At 30.3% G+C, this 13,650-nt stretch overlaps 1 protein-coding gene across 3 annotated transcripts in view; it reads right to left on the bottom strand.

Moving 5' to 3' along the window:
* Positions 1-13,650, bottom strand: part of ATRNL1 (attractin like 1) — a 631,665-nt gene that overhangs the window by 491,970 nt on the left and 126,045 nt on the right. For all 3 annotated transcript variants that reach the window (XM_010987217.3, XM_064488470.1, XM_064488471.1), the window contains 5 exons: positions 11,805-11,889; positions 10,317-10,525; positions 9,167-9,285; positions 5,158-5,290; positions 1,328-1,509 (listed from right to left, as the gene is read on the bottom strand). In XM_010987217.3, the coding sequence (XP_010985519.3) occupies positions 1,328-1,509; positions 5,158-5,290; positions 9,167-9,285; positions 10,317-10,525; positions 11,805-11,889 (728 nt within the window). The remainder of the gene's footprint in view (positions 1-1,327; positions 1,510-5,157; positions 5,291-9,166; positions 9,286-10,316; positions 10,526-11,804; positions 11,890-13,650) is intronic.

Genomic DNA, 13,650 nt, shown 5'->3' with positions numbered 1-13,650 from the left:
TCTGTCACCATAATAGTTTTCTTGTGATGAGGACTTTTAAGATCCACTCTCTTAGAAATTTTCAAATATGCAATATGGTATTATTAACCATGCCGTGCATTAGAGCCCCATGACATTTATTTTATAACTGGAATTTTGTCCCCTTTGATCTCCCTTCACCCATTTTGCCCACCTCCCACCCCCACCTCTGTCAAGTGCCAATCTGTTCCCCTTATCTATGAGCTTTGTTTGTTTGTTTGTTTGTTTTGTATGTTTGTTTGTTTTAAATTCAACATATAAGCGACATCACAGGGTATTGAAATCTTGCCATTTGCAACAACATGGATGGACCTTGAAGGTTGAGTGAAAAAAGTCAGACAGAGAAAGACAAGTACCATGTGATTTAACTTATATGTGGATCTAAAATAAAAAGACACCAAAACAATATATACAATTATATATTGCAATATATATAAATATCAAATCAGTATGTTATACATCTAAAACAATATACTGTCAATTATACCTCAATAAAAAAAGGCCTCAAGACATTTCAAGTAAGTATATGAACTAAATAAGATATTTCAAAACTATATTTAGTAAATTATTTCCAAATCTCTGACTTAATTTTTTCTTAAGAGTTGACTATATTTTAACATCCCAAGAACAGAAAATAAATACTGTGAATTCCTATTAGAAATTTGTCATAAAATGACATTTGATATCATTTCCAAGGAAATATTCCATTTTCTATGGAAATATTTTCCATAAAACAACTCTCTGGGAAACGGAAACTGCTCTCAAGGGCTATATGTTCCAATATCTTCCACAAACTTTAAAAATCGATTTAATTTCTGCTAACCATTTGTGTATTATTTCAAGCAAATGTATACCTAGAAAAATAGCATAATTCAAAAACGAAACCCACAATATACACATGCAAACACACTCACAAAAATACATATATATATAAATATAGCCAGTATGTTGGTCTAGTGGTTTAACTATAAGGGACATCCCAAGTTACAGAATAATTAAGATTCAAAACAAATTCTTAAATTATATGCACAAGTTTTAAAGTATATTTTTTCATATGAGATGACTTCTTGGTACGATAATACAATGGTTTACTGAGCAACACATGAGATGAGTAATTTAGAAAATCTTATTACCAAATAATACACATAGAGAATGAGTCCTCTGCCGGTTCACTTTTGAAATAAGTTTCACTTTTACTTCCAAGATTTAGTAAAAATAATGTAGTAAGAAAACCAAAAGGAATGAACCATCGCCAGCAGTTACAGGGTTGTCAGCAAACTTCCACAACACAAAGAAGTACGGCTGTTACCTGCTGTGTATACTTTTGTATTTCATCCAGTACAAATTCTACTTCTTTTGATGTCGTTAATGAAGCAAGATTTCCACTAAGATTATAGCAATAAAGTTTTGCGTTGTCATAGTTTTCTCTACTGGAATTGACTCTGAGACAAGCATCCCCAATATGATTCCATCCTTCTCCACAAAGATGAGCTAGTAAAAAAAAAAAAATTGTATCTTATTTTTAGATTACCAAAAAGCATGTGTATTTTTCAATTATTTCAGAATTTTAAATACAACTTCTGTGTTTGTTTAAATAATTTAAGAACAAAAAAATGTAAATATATCATTGTAATATACTAAATAAAATTTATCTAATAGCTTGGTGAAGAATGAGAAGATCCTAATTTTTTCTTTAATTCTTATATGTAAGCTGTGGCTCTGTAACATCTGTTAAAATGTGTTGACCATTTGCTAGATTTTCTGTGTAAATCTAACACATTGGCACATGGTTTCTCAGCAAGTACAATCACTACTACATTTATGTCCCAAAGTCCAATTTCATAACATAAGATCATTTTAACAGAAAAATAACCAGCACATAACAAAAGCAATTTCAAAGTTACTCCTACAAGTGTAGCTAATTGTCCTCTAAATCCAATTTCCATAGCCCAGGTGTATTATTTTGATATAATTGGGTTCTTTGTTTCTTTAATTATAACTGTGGGGAGAGAAGTCTCATACCATTTATGTTCAGTAAAGAAGCTATAAGCTTTTCTTTCTAATATTTATTTTTACATAGCTATTCTGGTCTTTCTAAAATTTAAAAATACTATTCAGTAATAGTGGTTTATCCTCAGAGTCCAAACTGAACTTAAAACAGTGCCCACTTTCTAAAACACAGACTTAGAAATATAATATAAAGTTATGCTCTAATGTGCATTAATTAACACTGCAGGGTTTCATTAACACACTGATCTAGGAAGTTTGAAGACATTTTAGTTTCCATATCACACTAAATACATCAGTGCCTCTTGCCCTTTCAGCCTTGAATGCATTAGTGCAATCTTTATGGAATTATTCTAAAGCAGTTCTCATTTTGGTCTCAAAATCCTTTATCTCTTAAAAAGTACCGAGAACTTCGCAGATCTTTTCCTTATGCATTTTATCTCTATTGGGTTTGACCATATTTAAAATTAAACTGATCATTTTTAAATATATTGATTTACTCATTTACAATTATAATTTTAAAATTTATTACAAACACACTCTTCCAGTTTCTGGGATGCCTTGCTCGCCCCTTTATGCTATATACAGGCCTGACGAAGATGTATCACTAAATTTTCTCCTTGAGAGAGAGTAGCTGACAGTTCAAATTAGGCCCCGAGCATCAAAAAATTCAGATGGACTGATGAATGAATAGAGGGATGGATAGACAGAGAGATCAAGGATAAAGCCAAACAAAATGTTTATTGTAGAATCTAGGGCGTGGGTATTGGGTGTCCTCTCTATATAATTCTTTCCATTTTTCTATATGTTTGAAAAATGTTATAATAAAGTTGGAGGAAAATATTACAACTTAAAATGAATAGCGTATTCTATTACTTTTAATTATAGTCTACAAAAAATAGTGAAAAGTGTGGCACTGTTTTACATTTTTGCAAATCTTTAATGTTGGTTTAATATAATTGTATTCTCGTATCTGCATCTACATTCAATCTACTGGAATCATATATCACGTAGCCTTTAGGAAACTGCATAGTAAACCTATAACAGAACAGAGAATTGCAAAAGCAAATAATATCTTTGTATTATTACTCGGGACCTCAAGGACCCTCTACAAACAGGGCACTCCTGTTCTTTAACAACTGCTATCCTATTAAACTGGGTAATGATAATAACACAGTGCTTAGACATAGTAACCCCTCAATAAACATTTAATAAAATTGTTTCAAAAACCTTCGTTTTCATTTTCAGGCCACACATATAGCAATTTTCCATGTCTTCTGAAATCTAACCTACCAAGTCACTTTAAGGAAATGGTGGAAAAGTTTTGTTAATTATGGCTTTTTCTTTCCTTAATCAAAGAAAGATTTACATTATTTTTGTGCCTCCTTTTGTTTTTTTTAATAAGATCAAAAATACCTGGTTGATAAATCATACAAATGTGAACAATGCACAGTCCTTCGAGGTTAAACTAAATTATAGCTGAACCAAATGTTTTGATGTTTCAGGCTTTCGTACTATTGAGCATTAATTCAGCTTTAGAGTTAAAAACATGGTTAATTTTTTAATAACTTAAGTGAGATAAAATCAAATTGCCAATTTTATGTGCAATCAATGAAAAAATGCAATTCACAAATTTTCATGGAAAAGTGCAACCTTTATGTAGACTGCTGTCTGTTTAGAACATTCACTTCCTTGAGACAAGCTGAATGGAAACCAAACTGTACATATCCAGCTGGTTGCTTAGTAAATATGAGCACAGAACAAGGTAAGTTAGTGCATAATAAAATATTCTATTGTATTGTATTTATTGTTCTCCAAAATAATAGCCTGGTCAAGAGGAACCTTTACACCAAGCCAAAATATTTCGCCAGGCAATGAGTAGATGGGTACTATCAAATATATCTTCACTATTATTTCCCAAATTTCCATTGACAATCAAATTCCCTTCCTATTGAAGTAATATTCCTTTAAATATTTTATATTAAATATTTTATAAAATATTTAAATATCTTTATATTCCTTCAGTTAAATCTTATTTTAGTCCAAAACATTTACTTTGTCTTTTTGAAGAGACATTGTAGGAATTTTCACTGACCTTCATGTTGATTTTAGAGTTTAACACTTAGAAACCATCACTTTCAATGTTAGTATCATCTCACTATTGCTTCTCAAATCCTGCCCACTGCATTAATATTTTCTAATTTACTCAAAGTGAACATACAGGCACATATCACTATTTAAAAGCTTTAAATGTCAGTACATACACAAAATTCCAAAACTTCAATGGTACTTTTAAAGACAACCTAATTTTATTTTATTACATGAATTTATGAGGAAGACTAAAAATCTGTGATGGAATTTTCCAGCACTTTCTGGAATTATACAGATTTAGAAATTTTTCTATGAAAAAAGCTTGAAAAACAAAAAAACATGGGATAGGGACAGGTCAAAAAATGAACAGAGATATAACTCCCAGTTACTAGTCACCTCTGCCATTTATAAGACATGCAAATTTAAGCAAGTCTGTGTCTTAGCTTATCTGTATAACAAGAAGATAAAACTGGCTAAATATCTATATTACTTTTTGATTTTCTGATTTTCTTTCATATTCAAAGGAAAAATACTTACTACTAAGAAGAGTGTTAACTCTAAAAAGTAAATTGAAATTGTTTTTAAAATGAGCTTTGGATTGCACAACTTAAGAGTCTCATTAAATCATGTAAGAATTATTATAAATATTAACATTTATAATAAAAAGTTATCAGTAAAAAATCGTTCCTGGAATTTAAAAAGGGCACTTTAAAAAAAATAAAATATACCAAAATATTAACATTGTTAGATCTGGATACTAGGTTGAGTACTTATTATTTTCTATGTTTTTAAGAAATAATTTTTTTAATTGAAAAAGATTCTGATCAAGTCAATAGCACAAAAAACCTTGAACATCTTAAAAGAATACTAAGTGAACACACAAACTTTTCTTATAGAAACAATGCTACCATTACTTCAATATTATTGTTTCTTTGCTACTGATCTTATTCTAGAAAATTGAATGTTCTTCCTAAATGTTCTTTACTGTAACGGCATTCGTCTGCAGACTGTAACACTCGTTTATCAAACTGAAATCTTTACCTGGTAAAGCCTGGCACTCTTGTTGTCGCTGATCCCACTGACAATTCAAGTTTAGGGAACAGCTTTTACAGCTGGTAAGTTTGTTACAAATCTGCTCATTTCTCACATGACATTTGGTGTAGTTTTTTACAGACTAGAAAATTAAAAGATAAAGCATGTTATTTTTCACCTGTGTACAGCAATGACTCAAATCTCAGAGTATATATAAATCACCTGGTGAACTTTAGAATACAGATTTCAAACACCAAATCCAGTTCTACTGAATCAGAATTTCTCTTACTCATTTCTTTATTTAAACAAAGGTCTTGGAATTACAATGTGTGCTTACTGAAAAAAATGTATAAATTACACCATTTGAAACAGAAATCACGTAATGAAAACCTTTTCTACTGAATCTGGTAACAGGCTTCCAATTCAATAAACAAAGCCAATGCACAACGTCATTCCTCTTAAAGATCACAAGAAAGAATTCTAGTCCTAATGAAACTATCATGCAAATCCCTGGGAATGAAGTAGAAATAATAAGCAGTAAAAATTAAAGAGACGTTTTATCAAAATCCAGTACAATCTAAAAATATAAATTATTTGCTCAATAACTCAAACTAATTTTACTTCCACAGACACTAGAAGATGGATTTGGTTCATTGATGTTTTTCCTGTACATATTTGTCCCATTTCCTTTACGGAGGCTGAAAAGAACCTGCAAGTTACATTTTGATTAATCCTACTACACAATGTAATCATATTTCAACTAATTTCAGATCTAAGAGGTTAAAGGTCAAAGTCAAAAAAGAAAAAATAGGCAACACAGGACCTTTGGTGACAGTTCCCTACATATACCAAGGTTTAGCTATTTCACATGATGTCATCAATACATATGATAAAAACCTATTTCATGAAAATCAGATTTTAAAATTTTGGTATCAACTCTTCCCCTGACTCTTTTTTTGAGAAAAAACACTAGGAAAAAATACATGCTGCATCCTGACCCCACTTCAGTTTTTTTTCTCTATAGGTATACATTCTTACCTTAGGCTTCCTCATGCAAAGGTGCGAAATATTTCTTTTCAACCAAAAAACTTAACAGTTAAAATTTACCAATAACTATCCTACATAGAAAAATGGCTAAAGCATTTTTATTCTCTTAGATCATACTTTAAAATGTCACGCACCAAACATTTATTTATGAAGTACTACACTTTCCGACAGAAAATACATCCCAGTCACCTCCATTTCAAAGATGTTAATTTCTTTTAGAGCGTATTACATCTACTATAAGGTGCCAGATTAAAAGTGCATAGATACTAATGTTTGCCTCATTTGAAAAAAATCACAGAAGATACTGTTTTTAAATCTTAAATTATACTATGACTCTTATTCAACCACCACATTTTCATTAGGAATATATAATCTTTCTAAACATTATTTTCTGATTCAAAGCTTTTTGTTCTCATTCAGCATATAAACCTTAGTACTATTCATGAGTATTACAGTTACAAACATTTGTCAGCTAACTGAAAATAAATTTACTTGAATAATCTGATAAAGCAACCTACAAAAAAGACAAGAGAATGACTAAACAAGTTAGAATAAGAGAAAGAATAACAGCTTAATGCCAGTCTTTAGAATAACAATGTTAACATTACAGTCACAATCCAAATCACTCCACTGCTCTTCATTAGTAACAGTATGATCATTTATTGACACTGAACCGGTACAATATACGAGATTACATTTTGGTCACACATAGGGCCAATTTAATCAATGACAGAAGAAAGCTGACTGCTACTTTGAAACATGGCTAGCGTTTTTTGGCCTAATGAACCAGATGCACATTAGTAAACAGACTATGAAGAATAGCAATTACCCTACTGGTCTTTATTCTAATTTATTTATATGTAAATTTAAAATGAAAATCTGTGAGAAGTAACCAAGTTACTTGAGCTATTAGAGCACAAAATATTCAACTTGCAGTAAATATGACTAAGTAATGAAATAGAATATCAATGGACATCATTTACACTAAAATCTCATAGACCTTTCTGTATCCATTAGCATTTGGTTCACTTTAATCACCAGACATTCCGATTAAATTGTCCAAAAGACACATTACATCAAAGTCTAAGTTACAGATGAGGACCATCTGTTCGCTAATACTATCTCACACAGTGCTTTCTTTGTTAACACATCATCATCAAAAATAAACTATAAAGCAAAAAGCCACTTCATAAAATAAATACTTGATAGCAATTTATACAATAACAACTTTCGAAATATGTGTATTTTCACTTAGCATCAATGTCTAAACACAAATCAACTCAGGGTTATCCAACAAAGCTGTAAATAAAATCTGCTACAATTTTATCTAATAAATTTCTCCATTTTAGTCCCTTATTTCCATGTTTTATTTTACTTAACTCCTGTTTCCATATTACCCACTAATATAACTCCCATTAGATGAACATTCTGCAAATATAAAAAATTAATTCAAATTTTCAAAGTAAGTCGTGTCATATTAACATTAAAACTCAAATAAAATTGAGGTATATTATTATCAAAGCAACTTATGTCACTGAAAAGTATATACCAACACAATATGTGTGAAAACAGAAAGGTTCAATCTGATGAATCAATAATTGAAATATACCTTCATCTTAAGTTTTAATTATTATTTTAAAATAAGAGTCATAAAACTTTAAGTATTCTGAAATATAACTGGTTACTGGAGAAAAATTTTAGATGATATAATAAAAAATTTTACTTAGTTCTCAAACTCACTTTTCTTTACCTTCTGCTTCTGCCTGGTTATTTTGAAAAGCAAGTGGATAATTTTGTTGATTAATAAAAATTAAGAAAAAGAAAAAATAATATATATTTAGTTGAAAATCTGTATGCACACTATTTAGTTATTTAAGCTATACTCCAACAAGTGAATCTTTAATCTGACTTAATATAATTTTTAATACTTTAAAAAATTTTCCTTCAACTTATTGACATCTAAAAAACACTGGGGCATTTTGCTGCTACCCACTTCACAGTTTAATCTTTGCTGCTCTTAATCCATTTTAATCTACCATCAATATTAACTTCATAATTTTTTCAATAGCCTACCTAAAATAGGGTCCTCAACCTCAACACTATTTAAGTTTTGAGCCAGATAACTATTTTTCGTTGGAGGGCTATTCATTCACCTTAGGATGTTTAGCAGCATCCCTGGCTTCTCTGTAGCAGATGACAGTAGGAGCCCCATAGTTGTAGCAACCAAAAAACACACACTGCCAAATGTCCCTTTGGGGGACAAAACTGCCTCCAAGAACCACAGGTCTAAAGGCAAATAAAAGGGAAACTACTACTCTCAATACTGTAGTTAAACTTATACACAAAGTATATAAACAAAACACTGGACCATACCACTATCAATGCATGTCTGACAAGAATCCCATGTAAATGACTTCGGTACTTACCTATATAATCCTATTTCCTATTTCCATCAGCACAGAAGAAACATTTACAGTTACAGTCTTTTTTAAAAATAAGTTTTGAAAGGATTCTCCAATCTCATCCATTAAAAATTACTGGATTCAAAATGGAATCTAGACTGACAAATTTGAGCAACAAACTACAGGCTGGATTTACAGCATACCAAGAAGTGAGTGATTCCCTACATATCTTCTAGGTATCTTTTTTTTTTTTTGAAGTATAGTTGATTTACAATACTATATTAGTTTCAGGTGTTACAACATAGTGATTCAATATTTTTATAGATTATTATAAAACAATGGCCATATGTTCCTGTTGTATGCAATGTATCTTTGTTGCTTACCTGTTTTATACATGTTAGTTTGTATCTCTTAATCCCATACCCCTACGTTGCCTGTCCCCACCTTCCCTTTTCTAAATGTCTTGATGTGTAAACTGCTATTACGTATAAACAACGCTATTAAATGGTAAGCTAATGATTATAAAGTAGCCATGTTAGCTGCAACACCATTTACCCCTAAATACTAACCATACTGCAGTTACTATTTGCTGAAATGCATTTCTTGTCATCACACCATTGGCACCCATTTGTACTGGCAGTACAGCTGGCACAATCTGCATATCTGTAACATCTGTCATCAGAAGCAGCTGCAATACAAATGGGAAATAGAACACATCAGGATGAAAAAGAAAATGTCACATTTCTTAATTCACATATGTTTAACATCTGTTAAGAATCACTAAGACATTTTTAAACCATAAATATAACCATCAATAGCAAAATAAATTCTTCAATATAAAGTCAATTTTGTAATTTAATTGGATTCACAGAGATTTAGATACCTCCTGCACTCAATTATTTAATCTACCAGGATCCTACAGCCATTTAAAAGCTACACATTATGCAGAGGAAAAAGATTTAGAGGTATTTTACTGAACAAAATGTATTACTATACATTTAAAAGAAAACGTTATAAAAAATACTCAATATATTTATCATTCTTGATAATGACATTTAAGACATATGACTTACTATGTAGATTAGCAAAACTTGAAAATACATTTGTTAATTATAGCATCAAAAATGTATAAAAGCCTCAACCATTTAAAGAAAATTGAACAATTTTTATCCAAATCATTATTCATAACCATTTACAAGTAATTATTCATAACCTTGATTTACTTATTCAATATTTTATAAGAAATATTAAATTAGAACATAACATCAAAATTCTAAGAAATTTTTAACTTAATGGTCTGGCTTGGCAATAATTCAGGAAGGAAAAACTACCAAATGTAAAATAAGTTACTTCACTTTATTTCTTTGAAGAACACAGTACATCTTAGAAAGGACATATCTGAAAGCATTTTTTACTTACATATGAAAATAATTCATATATATATATGTGTGTGTATATATATATATAAACCATGTTATATTTTAAAATGGATATATAAATACTACATACAGAATTCAAAAAGAAAACTAAAAATAGCTAATAAAGATACTAAATTATTAATTACTGCTAAAGTCAAACACTAGAAGCCCTAATTAGAGGATCATGAATTTTTAATTTCTGAAAGCTACTAACATAATTCGTATAAGCAGAATACACTTCTACTGCTAGCCAAGTAGAGAAGCTTTGTGCCAAAAAAGGGAAAGAAAGAAAAAATATTACCTGTTTTTGGAGGACACTTTGCTCTAAGAATATTATTAGTATTCCCAGATTCCCAAGATTCACAGTGATTTTTGTTCCAAATACATTTTATCCCTGGACCAGCATTTTTACAAAGTTCTTCATCTCTGAAAGCCTTGCAATTTGGAGGCTTGTATACAAGAATATCATTAAGGAGTACACTAGAAAATCCTCCGAATATATACATGGACCTATTAAAAATAAAACAAGAATCTCAAAGAAACAATATTAAGAAAAGTCTCTAATGTATATAAATTTAAATATACATTTTACATTATATTATCTAAGTAGGAAACAATTTTTTAGAAATATATAGTAGCTATACATGGATAATAAGATACGCTTTAGAATTGCTACCTAGAATTATAACTTTTGAATACAAAGAATTTAAAATTAACTATAGAGTTCTTTGTACAGTGTTTTACTATCTTCTTATAAAGTAAAAAGACCAAGAGTAAAATAATCAAAAAGATTTTCAAAATTTCAATTTGGGGGAAAAAAAACCAAAACTGAGGCAATTACTGAATTAATACTACCAGTGCCAAAGAAATTTGGCATGCCCTCAAAACAGCCTAAATTTTATTTCTAAAAATGTTATTAAAATAATAAAAGGAAAAGGTCACAAAATGCTTCAAGAGTATCTTTTATTATTTAAAAAAAAAGTAAAGTGAAAATCAACCAAACACAATTTTCAACAGAGAAGCCTAGAGGTTTTGTTTACACTGAGTTCCATTTATTTTAATCTTCAAAGCCAACTGATATCAGTACACAGTTTCACTGTCATTAACTTCTGACTGCTTTTACTATCATATTGGAAAATTTTTACATAAAAAGAATAACGTTGTAATAAAATGAACTTATAAAAGATGTCAGTATGAACTATAAGTTTAAAGCTAATGAATGATCTAGCCTATTGTTCACTGTCACTTGAGTCCACATTAATGAATTTTTACTATAGAAATAGAAAAATCATACTAACTTAAAGAAGGAAGGTAATTTAATGATCATCCAGTCCAAATTTGCAGTGGATATAAGGGTGTTAAAGGCCAGAGAGGTTAAGAGACTTGTCAAAAATCACACACTTGGTTATGGCAGAACTAAAATGTGAATCTAATTCTTCTTACTTCCCTTGCTCTCCTTAATAGAAATATGTGGCTAGCTTTCTGTCACTTCAGTCTGATCTTTTTTAAGGACACCATTCATGATCTGATCTCTAGAAAAGGAAAAAAGACAGGATGACTTCTTTTTAACGAGTATCTGAAGTTTTATGTCAGTATCTTTCCTTCGACTACTCTTCTACCCCTTAAATAAATTTAAACAAAAAAGAACAAGGTATGTAGTTGATGAACCAAAATTTACTCTGTGGTAGAATAGATATACAAAATCCAATGAGATTAAGTACAAATGATAATTTTTTTAATGAATAACAAAATATGTGGGTAGTATGACGGATAACTGAACTTCTTTTACCCATTAATGACAACTGCAGAGTGTCCAAATCTGTTGACATCTCTATGAAGATTTGGTTTCGGTAGTATTTTCCATTCATCACAAGCTGGAAAAATGAACAGCAAAACAAAAAAGGAAACAAAAGAACAAATTAAGACAAATATTATAAAACAACCATTGGCCAAATAAAGATACAATACTTAAAATTAGGAAGCATTTCATTAATTTTTCATGACCTACAATTTAGTATCATTACTGAGCTAGCATTATTCCTTAAATAAAAATAACCTCTGCCTAAAATTCTCACAAATAAGTTTACATGTATGAGACTAAAGAAAAGAAATTAGGTGTACTTTATACTGAAGGATGGTTTCAATGACATATTTTACTAAATAAACCAAGGTTCATATAATAAAATTCATGAATGGCAACTGGGCAAACCTATCAGAAAGTTAAATCACTAAATCAAATTTTACATGCATGCATAGAAAATTAAATGGAATATATAATACTTAGTAGAAGAATGCCTAAAAACGGAATCTTCAAAATAAAATATTTAAATCACGTTAGTGGTTTGATATTTCAAAGTACTAGTTTTCATTTTATGTAAACAAGAATAGCTTTAGCAACAAAAAAAGAATTAGAAAAAAATGAAAAACCTAAATAATTCACAAGCTATATAAAGGTTATGGAAAGAAAAATGATTACAGAAAACTGTTTATCATTTCAAAATTACTTCAGAATTGACACATACACTAACAGATCTTGAGATGTCGAATAATTCAGTGTTCAGTGTCTAGCAACAGTCTCAAGAGGGAGCTTTAGATTTTATCATCGTAGGCATACCATATCTCAAGGCAGGCTATGGTGTTTAATATAAGCACACAGGTAACAAGCTTTAAAAACAAATTTTTTTTCATGTTTTTTTGGTAACTTAGAAGCCCTTTCGGAGCAAGAAAATAATCTAAAATACAGTTAGGTGTAAAAGTTAAAGTTGTAATGAAGTATTTGTTTTCCTATGCAAGTAATCATGTCTATTACATTAAGAAATAAAATAATAGATTTGGTTTTAATTCAATTTTATTACTAGTAAAGATCAAAGGATTACAAAAACCAAAATCATAGTTTAGAAAATTAAACTGGAAGACAGGGAGCAATAAAATACATCGGAAGTTTTATCTTCCACAGTGCATTCCAAGGTACATAAATCCCCCCAAAAGGGGATACTCCTCAGTTATAATCTCTCTCTTTAGCTCACAAAGTACATTTGCCTATTAAAGACTCTCAAAAGACAGAGTGCAAAAGCCCAGAAGCCTAACTTCATTTAACCCAGTGTTTTCCCAATGTTTTATCCACAGAAGAACTTTTCACATAACACCTATTAACATTCCCAGGAGCCAATGCACATAAGATCATATTTTGAGAAATATGGCTACAGGTGCCTACACGTAACATTCACAGCCTATCAATTTTCCATGTTATTGTTCACTTAAGAGATGTCTATTATATGCATGTAGTACTACAAAACTTCCAAGGTGCTTTCATCTACATAACTTAAAACAGTCTCTGTGAGAATCCAGTGGGGTTGACTGAGCAGGTATTACCATATGCTAGAAATGAAGGATGAGACCTGGGAGAAGGTAAGCAATGTCCTTAAGGCCCATCAGATTACCTTTGTTTCTCTATACATTATGTTTATGAATGCTTGATATTATATAAGTATATGGAAGGGATTCGGAAAGATTATTCCCATTTGGAGAGAATGGGTGACCTATAAAGGGCACACATTTTGAAGAAGAAAGAGATGAAAATGTTAGAGACAGCCAACGAGTTACGGCAGATAGATTTTTAAGCATTCCACTCAGTC

This window comes from Camelus dromedarius, chromosome 8, assembly GCF_036321535.1.
Source record: "Camelus dromedarius isolate mCamDro1 chromosome 8, mCamDro1.pat, whole genome shotgun sequence".
NCBI lineage: Eukaryota > Metazoa > Chordata > Mammalia > Artiodactyla > Camelidae > Camelus > Camelus dromedarius.
This window is presented reverse-complemented; position numbering and strand designations above follow the sequence as displayed.